This window comes from Brachycentrus maculatus, unplaced genomic scaffold, assembly GCF_059751285.1.
Source record: "Brachycentrus maculatus isolate JH-2025_06_01 unplaced genomic scaffold, ASM5975128v1 h1tg000117l, whole genome shotgun sequence".
Taxonomy (NCBI): domain Eukaryota; kingdom Metazoa; phylum Arthropoda; class Insecta; order Trichoptera; family Brachycentridae; genus Brachycentrus; species Brachycentrus maculatus.
The window spans coordinates 3,076,975-3,090,555 of record NW_028280870.1 but is presented as its reverse complement, the minus strand read 5'-3'; the positions used below and the strand labels follow the sequence as shown (position 1 = coordinate 3,090,555).

Sequence of the window (13,581 nt, the reverse complement as noted above, 5' to 3'; positions counted from 1 at the left end):
GAAATAACTAATGAATACATTTTAAAGCTTTGGTTAAAATTTTATATCCAAATGAAACACATTACTCGAATTAAAGTTGTACAACTTAATTAAAACTTTTGGGAAACTTGTGACAAGATATGGAAGGTGAAACTGAACACATACCGTTATTTGAACAAGATAAACAAATGTGTACCCAAAGACATTCGTTGAGATTTGTGAATAGATGCGGTTTATAATTATGAACAGTTTCAAAATGGCTCTTAAGGGACGTTCTGTGGTCTACACCGCCGATGGTAAAACCTCAAACAACCTCCCTCCCGAAGGAGGCTGGGGGTACTTGGTCACCCTAGCTACTGTTTTTATTTTTGTAAATACATACTTACATATTACATTACATTACTGTCAATCTTATGATGATTCTTGCAATGGAGGTCAAACGTCTGAAAAGAATAATTACATTGCGCGATATTTTTCAATAGTTTACGTGATAATATACGTACTTATATGTATTTTGATTAGAATTCCATTGTAATTTTATAAAAAAATTACATAAAGACACCAAGTACACTTCCGCTGTGAAATTATCGCTATTTCTTCACAAAGTATCATTCTGCAATCTGTTGATGGATTCGTTAATTGATGAAAGCGCTATTTGAAAGCGCTATTGCTACATACATGGAATTACATAACGCGATATTTTTTGGTTTTCGTTATAATATACAAGATATATAAATAATATGATAAGATTTCGATTGTGATTTTATAACTTTTACAAAAATGTTTTTAAACTCATTTAGTACACTTTCACTATGAAAACATTGATATTTCTTTTCAATTTGCTTCAATCTGTTAATGGATCCGTTAAGGGATGAAGGCGCTATTTGTAATATCTCATTCCAGGTGGCGTGTTTTTCCCACATGCACTCAGCCGCGATAATGTACAAAGACTTCATGGACAACGTTGGAGCTGGAGCAAGCGGGTTAACCACTGTGACAGGCATCATGAGCACTTCTTTGTCAATAGCTGGTAAAGTTTATCTTATAAAGTCTCGTTTAACTTTTCTGGTCCTTAATTCATTCGTGCATCTGGAGTTTTATGTGATTGTCTTTCCAAGATAATTCACATAACCTATGGAAACCTGGTCTATTTTTATTGTGATAGCTATTAATAAATGTGTGATAATTAAAAATATTAACTTCTTAAGTATACAATATTTAAAAATATATTTGTTTGGGATATCGTTAAAAATTTTATCTCCTTTGGCGTAGCGTATATCACGATTAAAAACTAAACCCTTACACTTTAAGAAAGTCAACTTAAATTACTTTAACATATTTTACTCGTATATTTGATGATATATTTGATTTTTAGTTAAAGTTTTACTTGGTGAATACCACCCTTTCTTAAAATCTACTGTGATACGTGTTTCGATGCATTACGCATCATTTTCAAGTCTAAATTTTAATGTTGTGTCCTTTGGACGTTGAAAGATTAAGAGAGTGTCTGAACACAAACGGTCTTTGAAAATGATGCTGAATGCATCAAAACACGTGCCACAATAGATTTGAAGAAATAGTGGAATATACCAAGTAAAACTTTAAATAAAAATGAATAAATATTACCACAAAGTGATTGTAGAATCAATTAATTAAGATACACATATACAATGATAGCTTATGCCAAATGTTAGTTTGAATTGTTGGTTTTCTGCACATCAGGGGTGTTTGCTAACGTGGCCATGAAGCGGTTCAGCCTCCGGCAGGTCGGATGGGCCTCGTCACTCGTCCTCATGTCGAGTTGGATCCTCAACACTCAGGCGTCCTCCGTCCTGCACCTGGTCGTGTCCGTCGGAGTGCTGCAGGGCCTCGCTTCGGGGTTCCTCATCTCCGTGACGCTGACCAGCTTCAACGAGTACTTCGTGCAGAAGCGCCTCAAGCTCATGTCCGTGAGCAAGATGCTGACCGGGCTGGGGAACATGGTGGCACCCGTGTTGCTGGAGAGGTCCCTGCAGACGTACGGGTTCCGCGGCACGATGCTGCTCATGTCGGGGGTGGCTGGCCATGCTGTGCTTGGAGTCACAATTCTTCATCCAGTTCGATGGCATCAGAAACAAATGAAAACTAAAAGTAAGTAAGCACTATTCTTTCAAATTAAAAAGGCGCATATCGCTCACTCCTTTCAAGAACGTCAAAAATAAAAAATAAATCGTCCATTTTCAGTTGTGCAGGTTTTCGGAATGAGCAGAAAATGTACTATATCCCACCAAAAGAGACATATTTTTAACTTAATATTTACCAGCTACAGGGCAGAAAGTGTTGTTATTGCATTTTGAAGAAAAAGTATTTTTTTAATTATGTTTTTGAAAAACTAAATACTTTTCAAATGGAGAATAAACCTTCAGGTTTTACTTAAAAAGATCTATTGCACAGTAAAAAGTTCAATAAGTGGCTTGATATTTATTTTTAATACATTGTACAATATTTGTAAACTTTAAAAACGTTATCCTGAAAAATCAAGTTTTTTTATTTATGACGTTCTTAAAAGGAGTGGGCGATATCTGAACTGTGGGCGTCAGCATCTTTACGATTTTTTAATTTTTGATTTTTATTATTAATATCTATAGCATTTATTTTAAAGTTAGTTATTTTTACTTTTTTACATGTGCAAGTTAGACCTTTAGTGCATGTTGTTCTTTGGTTCGACCGAAAATGCAAGTGTGTAATATTATTGATATTAATGATCAATATTTCGTTTAGTTGTTAGTATGTGAATAACGTTATGGTCGTGACGTGAACTATTATTTACATGCTGGTATAGTGATTATCGTAAGTGTACAAATAAATCTAAATGTATTTAAAATATTGAGTATAATATTATAATATTGTCACTTAAAAAAAAAAAAAAAAAAAACATTCTCGTTTTAAAACCATCTATCGATGGAAATTGAAAACTTCTTTCAAGGGGCTTTTAAGCGAGTTTTCAAACCATTTGCTTTAATAATATTCCTATTACAATGTTCAAAGTTGGTGTATGGTTCCGTATTTTTCAGCTAGTGAAAATCTACAAGAAGATACTTTAATAAGTAATTTGAATATGACGAAAATCAGCAATGAAAAATCATCAGACGAGGGAACAATGATGTTGGATAATCACACCTCTCAGAAAATTGAACGTAATATTTGTAGTATGGAGACTGAAAGAGAAAATGGATATTTATCAAAAGCGAATAGCCACGAGAATATGTATAGTTCAAGTCTCGCAATATCAAATCAGAGGACTGCTAGAGCTCTATCCATCATTAGCACTGGTCAAGGTGTCATTACCTTTCCAATGCAACATAAAAAATCGAAATGGTAAGAAGAAAAAATTGTAATGTTTAAACATGACTCTTATTTAAAATAATTTATTGTTGAATTTATTTTGATGAAACCTACAATGCTAGTTTGGTAGACGAGCATTTACCCGCAACAATTATCTTTTCTATTTTCAGGGCCATGGTTGTTGAGTTCTTCGATTTCAACCTCTTCAAAGATCCCGTCTTTTGCAACATTTGTATCGGATTATCCATCTCTCTCGTCTCCGACATGGTCTTCTTCATGCTCCTGCCTCTAAGTCTTGCGACTCTCGGCTTCTCATCAGTAAGGTTTACTAGCAAAACATCATATTTATTATTTTTATTGAGTACCTATTTTCTTTAAAACATTAATATTATTGTTCGTATTGTCTATCTTTTTTTTATTTGTCTGAAGGATCGTATTTTGACTGTATTCAGTATATTTTCATACTTCTTTTGTCAACTCTCTACCTCACTGGATTTTTACTTTAAATAATACTATTATTGTTAATGTCCAGATAGAAGTAGCTTGGTGCGTGGCTCTAGTGTCAGCCGCGGACTTGGTGTCTCGGGGAGCCATCGGAGTCCTGGACCACTTCTTTCATTTCTCAAGCAGATCTCTAGTTTTCACTGGCGTGTGTTTCTCCTTCATATTTCGACTCAGTAAGATAATTTTTAAATATTCGATAGAATTTACGTCAAACAATCTCAATATTGATGAAAGTCTAGGTATTTACAGGGGTTACGATCTATCATAGGATAGTTTAAGTGATCACTTTATACGCTTGTGATATCCACCATTCTATCCATAATATTCATAATTGATAACCACTCTACTCAAATTTCGGTTTCAAAGTTGTATATATATCCTTCAATGCACAACGTTTTTCACAATTTATTTAATTTTTAATTAAACTTTTGACTAAACCAGTTATTCTATTCATAACAGTTTAAGTGTGTCAAAATCTAAAATTCACATGTGAAAAAAGGTATCCATTTGAATAGTATGGTTGTCAATTATAGTTAGAATGGTGAATGTTACACATGTATAAAATGATCACCTAAACCACCCTATGAGTGATTGTAAGCCCTGTAAATACCAAAACTTTTGAAAACTGTAGAGATGTCAATATAAATATATAACTCCTAAGTAGACTAACCCAAATTTGTGAACATTTGGAGAAGTTCAAAATATTGTTAAACCAATTTTCGATCAACTTTCATTGTTTCAATCACGAAATAATCTTAAATTTAATATTAATTTTTAGTATACTGCCAAGTAGAAGGGTTAGTAGCAGTCTGCCTGGTAGTTGGCGTGATGGGCTTTCTGAGAGGGTTCTTGATAGTCCCGATGATGTTAATATATGCGGAATATATCCCGGAGAAATTCACAGCCGCCTTTGGTCTCTCTACTTTGATCACGGGAGTAATGAGTACAGTTCTCTTCCCGTTATTCGGTAAATATACAATCACATTTGTGGAGGTCCTCACCAAAAAGTTACATTTTCAATATTGCACAAAAAATAATTTAAATGAAAATCTGTTCTGTTTACTGTATTCTATCTATTAAAGTTGCGACAAAACGTGACAATTTTACAAGCTAGAATTCCTGATTAATTTATTTAGAATGGAAATGTAACGTTTTTGCGAGGACCTCCACATTTATAATCACTTAAAATATTTTCAAAATTCACCGGTTTATACATTATTATCACGTTAAATCTTATTTCAGGACTTCTGAAAGATTTTACTGGGAGTTATGTGATAACATTCAACGTACTCAATGCACTCTCTTTACTGTGTATCATCCCGTGGAGTATTGAATTTTTAAGAAGAAAAAACAGAAAATCACAACCGAAAAAGTGAAATTCCCATGAAACCTTTACAACTTGTTTTAGATGTTTGTTATTTTTAAAGCAAATATGAATTATTTATTTTTTAATGACCCATACGATGATTTTATGGCAGATTTTTTACAGACAAGTTGATTTAAAAATATGTATATATTTGGCCCGCGTAATATACGAGTGCATAGCATATAATACTCTTTTACCACTAAGAATAAAGCTAAAAATTTGTTTAAAAAATATAATAATTTCAATGAGTTTTATTATACGGTTTAAAAAAGTATTTTTCAGATAATATTACCCAAAAACGGCGCAATAACGTATATATTTTTATGTATCAAAATATTTATATTTGTAATGTAAATCAAATAAAGTTTCACCGAGATTTATTTTTAAATGATCTAAATGCTAGGTTAGTAATATTATTTTGTTGTCTTTAAGTAAATAATCTAGATTTCTGCACAAATCATAAACGTATGCAACTATTACTTAGTCACTGGCGAATTTTTATCTAACAATGCTATCAATTGCAAATCTGTGATAATTATAGATAAACATTCAAGGGTGAATTTCTTTAGTGTCTTTATATACCTTGGCCATATTGTTACATAATACATAATATTTTGCATACATCTACTTAATCCGTATGTATATAGAGCGAATACATATACATACCAACGCATTTTCTATTATCATCGTTACGAAGTATGTAGAAATTTTGAGAAATGCCAGAGGTAATGTACGTATAAACAAACAGAGAAATATGATGATAAGTTGTCTCAGTGTGATTATGACAATGACTATCTCTCGCATGGTAAACACCCAAACAAAGAGTTTCATAAACTGGAGTCCGTAACCATCGCGGGTTTGCAAATTAACAAAATGCCCGGAAGCCACCTGGACAACAAATATTACGTGTTAATAAAATTAAAAAAAAAACACGTTAAAAAAATATTGCTTGAAATACATTTTTAACAGAAGTTGATTGAATGAGGTTATTATCCGTATTCATAAATACTCTTAATATTTAACCTGTTCAGAAGCGAGATTCTGCGGACAGAACTGTATCTAGGGATTGAGTTTTTTGCTATTTTTTAAAACTTTTTATAATTTTATATAATAGTTGATGCTATAAGCAACATATTTTCTTGAATAATTAAATATTTACACCAGAAAGCATGATTTAATTTGTAATTATATTGTTTGAAAACAAGCGCAGATGGCAGTGCAAGTGCTATTTTACATTTTACGAGGGCGGCCGTACATGTACGGCCATACTTTCGGACAGGTTAATTCAGTAACAAAAATGCAATACAAAAAAATATATACGGTGCGCACTGTTTGTATCTTACCTCACAGATAGTAAAAATAATTGCATTCTCTAGTAAATTACTGGTGTTCAACACTCATGTATCAAAAACCAGTGGCAAAAGCAGATTTTATAGTATTATTCAATAAAGATTGAGTAGCCCTGTCCTGACGACAGTACTGCAGAGTCTCCGGTAGCGGGTGATTATCAGTCAGTGGTGAGTAGTCGTGCCGCTCTGCTCGCCCCAAGGACTCGACACGAGGAAGAGCGGGATAACATGACGCAGGTCTTGGAGGACTCCGAGAGCGAGGTGAAGGCGCCAGAAGGAGGGTGGGGATACGTCATTTGTTTGGCATTAATCATCAATTTTGTGAGTGCATTTTTACGTTAACACTTATTATAAAAGATGTGTCTACATATAACTGAATCATTATACTATATTTGTGGCATTAATCTTTTCTAAATGTACAAAAAAGTTTTATTCTGTAATTTAAAATAATCAAAACATGGATCTTGATTTTGCTAACTAAGGAAATAAAAAAAAACGTAAAATTAACTTTTCCACCAGCGTCCAAAAATTCGTTGATGATAATAAGCTAACATAAATTCCTAAATAAGAAAACCGCTATTGAACCACGTGTTATCAAAATGTATTAAATGAAACATTATTCAAAACGGTGTGGATATTTTCTACACTGATTTAGAAATTTTTAATCATTCAGCTAAAAACATCCATATCAATTTCTACTTCAACTAGTTTCCATGTATAGCACGATTCAGTTCAAAATATCAAACCACATGATACTTCATGACTAAGCATCATCGCAAATTAGTTGAAAAATATTAAATATTATATTTGAGTTATAGATTTTTTAGAATAACATACGTAAATGTAGAATATTTAAGGTGTATTCAAGCTGAAATAAATATTTTGCAGATGTGCTGTTTCTCGCACATGTCTTCTTTTGGAATGCTTTACAATGACTTCTTTATTGAGCTTGGTGCTGGCACTAAAGATATAACCATGGTCCAAGCATTTACCTTCATCTCCATGTCAATCTCAGGTTAGTATCATATAATATTTTTTTGGTTATAAAAATATTATTATGATAGCATCGCACTCAAACGTTCTGGTTTACAACAAAGTAGAAGATGAATATAACATTTCGTGCGCAAACACCGACGAAAGACAAGAAGATATCTAAATATATATTTTATACAATATTAGTTACCGCTAAAACAATGAGAGAACACTACTGATTTATAATAAAATCAAGGTAGGTAAATAATTATAAAGCAACATTTTGAGTGTGTCCAAAGACTTGTTCACAAATCTGGATTATCTCCAATTATAGAAGTATTTTTCATATTATTTTTTGACATCATCAAAGATGAAGAAGAATATGGAAGTCTGGGCATTTACGGAGCTAACTACCATCGAAGGCTGGTTTAAGTGATCACTTTACACACGTCTAACATTCACCAATTCTAGCCATTATTGACAACCACACTAATCAAATTTTTGGAAGTTCTATATATATTATATGAACCAATTTTGAAACATTGTTCTTGAATCACTAGAACTTTTTTTCATCTCACCAATAGATGTCTCTAGTGAAGTTAAGTTATTTAGAACTACAAATATTCTCCTCAACGGGTGAAAAATAAACAGTTTGTATTTCCAACTATTGATGAGAACATTTATAGTTCTCGAAACTAGTTATCTTAACATTAATAAACTCAATAATGGTCTCGTACTTGAGTTTAATTTTGTTTTTTTTTGAGTTTTTATTTTGCGTATATTTGAGTTTGTTATTATGTTTTTAAAAATTATTTTTTTCACTTTAGGAATTCTCACAAACTTGGCACTTAAGAAATTTAGTATCCGTCAGGTTGGACTATTTGGAGGATTTTTATATACAGCCAGTTGGATACTAAATTACTTTATTACATCTATCTACCAAATGATGTTTACTTCAGGTTTGATGACTGTAAGTATACCCCCCCCCCTTAAAACATAAATTAACAAACAATGAACATCATCAATAACATTTTTTTAACTTTTCCAGGGTATGGGCGTAATTATGATTAGTACGGTATCATTCACCAGTTTAAACACATACTTTGTGAAAAAACGAGTAATGGTACTGAGTATTTGCCAGATGGTCGTTGGGGTTGGAACAATGGTCTATCCACTTTTACTGGAGAGACTAATGGTAAATTATGGCTATCGGGGATCCATCCTGATCATCTCTGCTATAGTTTCTAACACTATATTTGCTGCTATGTGTTTCCATCCTGTCCAATGGCATGCGAAACGCAACCCTCATTACACCGAGGTTTCCAAAGGTAAGCAATGCGTTATTTTTCAATTTTTTGTATATATCAAATGAAAAAATTTAAGAGAAGGTTCAGGAATCAATCTGTAGTATGTAATTAGTTGCAATAATTACATCGCAAAATAGACTTCCTCGAAAGCATCGCCAAGAAGTACAAAATATTTTTATTCCGATTTGCAGATGAACCAATCAAGTTACAAGAAGCTTTACAGACACAAATAGAGATTGATAACCATGATTTAAGAAATAACACATCATTAGGAACATCAAAAATCAACACGCCAAATAATTCAAGAAGATCTAGTTACAAACTTGTGAACGGTACAATAGAAGTAAGACAAATAAGTAGATGGTAAGAAAATATTTTTATACCCTACTTTAATAGTGACGCGCTATGTTGGTTACTCTAAATAAAATTATAAAATATTTTTAACGACTGATTATTTCCAGGAAAGCTTTAATGGAATATATGGATATCACACTTCTTGGAGATATTGTTTACTTAAATATCACAATAGGAATAGCTTTGTCCATTTTCAGTGACATGGCGTTTCTTGTCATGTATCCCTTATTTTTGTTTTCTATTGGCATTTCCACGGTAAGTTTCATTCCATACATTCAATAATAACCATTGATTGTTTTATAAAAATGACATTTGTTTTCTGTTGTATTTCCAGTCTCAAGTGGCTAGCTGTTTGACCCTGGTTGCTGCTGCAGACCTGCTTTCAAGGGCCGTTCTAGCTGTCATCAGCAAGTTCCACCAATTTGCCAGCAGAGATATCTATTTTGTAGCAGTTGTAACTTCAGTAACTGCCAAACTCGGTAAGTTACCATAATTGATATAAATAATTCAAATTGGTGTACATGGAATGTCCCATCGAATATAAATATCCCGCTCCTAGAACCAAAAACCTTCAGAGCAAGACTGATCATCATGAGCTTTATACAATTTAAGTTCTTATTAATAACGCACAGCACTGATTTAGTGCCTTTAGCACCATTTGTGTGTAGCTAGGGGCCAGAGAAGATTATAATATATGTATAAATAATTTAACGGATTTTTTATTATTTGACCGCTAGCGACGGAATTCAATAATTGTGTACATATAGTTTTGATCTTAACCAATGAATTGGTACATAATATTTAAATAAAGACATTTAATAATTTCTTATTTTCTGACTTTCAAATGAGGCCGGTACGGAATGTAAAAAATACCCGTTCTTAAGTATCAATAAACCAAAGGGGTAGAAATGCCTATCCTGCCTTAGTGAAGTTTGGAATATTTCAGAAGTATGATAATGGCTAATTAAAGTACTCATTTTGTACACTGCGTAACGTCTACCATTCTATCTATTATAGGCGACAAATTTTGGATACCCTCAAATATTAACCTTATGATAATTGGTTTCAGTATTTCTGCAATGCAACACGTACTGGAGTTTCATGGTGATGACGTTTGTGATGGGCGTGTTCCGCGGTCCTCTGCAGCTCACCATCCCGCTCGTGTACGCGGAGTACATGCCCAACAAGTTCGCTGCGGCATACGGACTCTCCATCCTCTTCATGGGAATGACCAACACGCTAGCCTTCCCTCTCATAGGTAAGGGTGTCAAGGAGTACAGACTACACGTGGCCTAAGTTTTCCATAACTTGATTTGCCACATAAGTTTTTTTTAATTAATTTTTTTATTAATATTCTACCAAGAAAGTATCGATTGTGGTGTCCAGTTCATACCAAATTATTCCCTTTGAGATTTTATTGATACCTCAACATACATAAAAAGTTTTGAAATAGAAGAATGGAAGTTCAGTATTTATAGGTCTCATGGCCTGTTATTGACGGTTTTATTTGATCACTTTACACATGATTAAATTCATGATTTGAAACCATATTACTGAACCTCTTAAAGGATCTAAACATGTTCAAAAAGCCTCATTAACTGACTTACCAAAATGTTTTTTCCCCGCAAGAGTAAGTAGAGAGGTCACACTTGCAAACATTATTTGCCTCTTCCACATTAATGCGTCTCCTCAAACTTTTTTCTGGCTTATTATCTGGATTATTCTGAAGCTGACTTTTAGAATTTTGGTTAGTTAACTTGTAAATAATCGGTAGAATGATTTTGTAACAGTGTTAAAAAATAATCACTTAAACCTGTCAATGACAGGTGGATATGCTCTATTAAAACCCATTCTTCCGTATTCTATATCCTTGCTCATCTCTACTGAGACATGTATAATATTATATATCTGGAAATGTTGAGTTTTACCAAATTTATATCATATTTGGTAGTATCTAAACGTTTTGTAACTTATGTATTGATTAATAAGTACATATATTTCTCAACAGAATTTTTCGAACTGTACATTGTTATTATAGATTTGTCGCGATTAAATGATAGAGCGTGATTAATATTGGTTCTAAAATAATAAATTCCGTTTTGCTTTCAGGTTACTTGAGAGACGCTACGCAAAGTTACATAGTGGCCTTCTACACTGTTATCCTCATATCCTTGTTCTGTATCATTCCTTGGACGTACGAATATTGGTATTTTAACCGAAATAAACACATCATCAAGAAATAAAGAGTAAAAAATATTATATTTATTTTAAAGTCAGACTTTATGTTGCGTATCTAATTAAAAGGGTGTTTCTGAGTTGATTCAATTCATATTACATAAATTCAAAGTATTACAAATAATATGAACCAGTTCTATAACTGACGTAGTTTCTAACCACATGAATCCCTTAATTGTATATTGTAAGCATCTGATTGATATTCAACCGCTAAATTGACGTCTCGATTTAATTAAACCCACCTCTGATGTTTACTTTACTCTGGCATTTTCAATTTCAGCCATTATTATAATTAAGAATAAAAATAATATCTGCGTAACCGTATATTCAATATAAGACTATTATCTGCATTCAGTACATTTTTTATTAATGTGAAAAAAATATTGATATCAAACAAATTATTTTATCCATGTTTAAAAACCATCTCTACGAGTCAATTCTATCTATTTGGCCTTTTATTGGATTGTTGATTTTCATGTCTAAAAATATTGGGACATAATTGCCATATTTCGTGAGCAAAAAATATGATTTGAGTGGTACTGCATTTCACATTAAATTGAAAGTTTTTTTGTTTCGTGAAAATATTTTATTATAAAGTTTCGCTTACAACCAGGAATGTGTTGCAATAAGTTAAATATTAGTAAAGACTATATAATTTAACAATGATTTTTTTTATTTATATTATGTTAGAAATGTTTCTAGGCAATATTTATTTTCATCAAGAAATAATTAATTCGTTTCCGTTTATATAACGTCTATAGCGTTTCATAGTTTTATATTTTTAGCATTTTATTTAATTGAGTAATATTTCAAGAAGTTAAACAGATTTCTGCTAAACGTTTTAATCAATAACAAAAGTAAAAAAATGAAGGAAATAATCTGAAAGAATTTATTATTTCTATATTGTTATTTCAATTTATATCACTTACGTATTATTTCTTCAGTTGAGTGTTGTAACATTTAACAGGGACCATCATCAAGTATTGTTCTTCACTTACCTGAAAAAAGCAGAAAATATATTTTATATTAACTTATATTAATTTAATTATATTATAAACAAATACACAATTGTCATAGCCATCTAGCGCCTACTCATAGAACTAAAAGGTACCCTTGTCACGTGAAATTTACTTCCGTCTGTAGCAACTAGTGACATCTCACTGTAGAAATGGGATAAACCTGCTTATATACCCGTTTATAGGATTTAAATTAATTTTCTCTTTAAAACAAAGGCCATCGTAGAATCCGCCGAAAGCGAACATTTACCTCAAATGATGGAACTTTTATCTCAAGTGAGGTAAACATAAATAATACCGAAACAAAACAGTTTCATCGGTAAACATCCCAAGTAAATACTACTTAAAATAAATTCAATTTGATTTAAGGCTCTTATCGGCACGTAGATCAGAAGAGTTCTATTCATAAAGCTCTAAGAGCAATCACTTTTGGGAAGATACTTGTTTTTACCACGATAATTAATTTATTTCACTTTCAAATGATTAACTACGGACAAAAAACGTTTTTAATAAAAGTAATCAAATATCAATTTTTTCGTTTTTTTCAAATTACTTTAGAATATTTTCGGGAGAAACCAGAACCCTCTATTGTTATAAGGATAGTCATAAGTATTATGAAATACAATACGGCTGACTGTATTCTGAAATACAATTTAAATATATTTGGTGTGTGTTTGCATTAAAAAATAAACAAATATAATCTACACTTAAAATATCAAACTGATTTCTTAAATGAAATCTGTTAACTGTTTAATAATTTACATATAGAGGAGGAAAGTATATGAAATTAACGGATTTATAATAAGGTTTTTACTACAAATTTTATTACTGCGAACTAAATTTTCCACTTTTTTCCAAGATCTCATCGAGAAATGTTATCATACATATAAATAAATATCGTATTTTTATGTTTCAAAGTAAACTGTTATCATAGAGGGAGAATTCGCCCAATTTGATTTCAGGTTTTCAGAATTTTACAGAATTTACAAAACTTCAATTATTCTCGACGATATGGATAAATTAACATTCTCGAACATTAATTTTAGATTTTAAGAACCTACCGAGGCTTTTTGTTTTTATTATTTACATTGATAAATTTAAATGCGGTTGGACATCATATTAAATAACGATGACATGTTTCGACGTATCAAGATGCATAGCAACCCTACTAATCT

The 13,581-nt window shown here is 31.9% G+C and overlaps 3 protein-coding genes across 5 annotated transcripts in view; 2 read left to right on the top strand and 1 right to left on the bottom strand.

The window, feature by feature from the left end:
* Positions 1-13,581, bottom strand: part of kcc (solute carrier family 12 member kcc) — a 303,698-nt gene that overhangs the window by 148,734 nt on the left and 141,383 nt on the right. The window lies entirely within an intron of this gene.
* LOC148309860 (monocarboxylate transporter 1-like) lies at positions 236-5,273 on the top strand. Its single transcript, XM_088259450.1, has 8 exons — positions 236-349; positions 883-1,009; positions 1,702-2,109; positions 3,033-3,336; positions 3,474-3,621; positions 3,836-3,980; positions 4,586-4,774; positions 5,050-5,273. Exons 1-8 carry the CDS (start codon positions 236-238, stop codon positions 5,181-5,183), a joined length of 1,569 nt encoding a protein of 522 aa, XP_088115576.1. The 3' UTR covers positions 5,184-5,273.
* Positions 6,690-12,049, top strand: LOC148309859 (monocarboxylate transporter 9-like). Its single transcript, XM_088259465.1, has 9 exons — positions 6,690-6,843; positions 7,411-7,537; positions 8,322-8,464; positions 8,543-8,822; positions 8,993-9,164; positions 9,263-9,410; positions 9,490-9,634; positions 10,225-10,413; positions 11,265-12,049. The coding sequence occupies exons 1-9, from the start codon at positions 6,751-6,753 to the stop codon at positions 11,396-11,398; spliced, it is 1,431 nt and encodes a 476-aa protein (XP_088115591.1). The 5' UTR covers positions 6,690-6,750; the 3' UTR covers positions 11,399-12,049.

What these genes read in the sequence shown, in the direction of transcription:
- LOC148309859 (XM_088259465.1), top strand. Translation starts at nt 6,751, where the DNA reads ATGACGCAGGTCTTGGAGGACTCCGAGAGCGAGGTGAAGGCGCCAGAA. An exon ending in CATCTCCATGTCAATCTCAG is followed by an intron (nt 7,538 to 8,321) that starts GTTAGTATCATA and finishes TTTTCACTTTAG; the next exon opens with GAATTCTCACAAACTTGGCA. An exon ending in GCTAGCCTTCCCTCTCATAG is followed by an intron (nt 10,414 to 11,264) that starts GTAAGGGTGTCA and finishes TTTTGCTTTCAG; the next exon opens with GTTACTTGAGAGACGCTACG.
- LOC148309860 (XM_088259450.1), top strand. Translation starts at nt 236, where the DNA reads ATGGCTCTTAAGGGACGTTCTGTGGTCTACACCGCCGATGGTAAAACC. An exon ending in TAGCTACTGTTTTTATTTTT is followed by an intron (nt 350 to 882) that starts GTAAATACATAC and finishes ATCTCATTCCAG; the next exon opens with GTGGCGTGTTTTTCCCACAT. An exon ending in CACTTCTTTGTCAATAGCTG is followed by an intron (nt 1,010 to 1,701) that starts GTAAAGTTTATC and finishes TCTGCACATCAG; the next exon opens with GGGTGTTTGCTAACGTGGCC.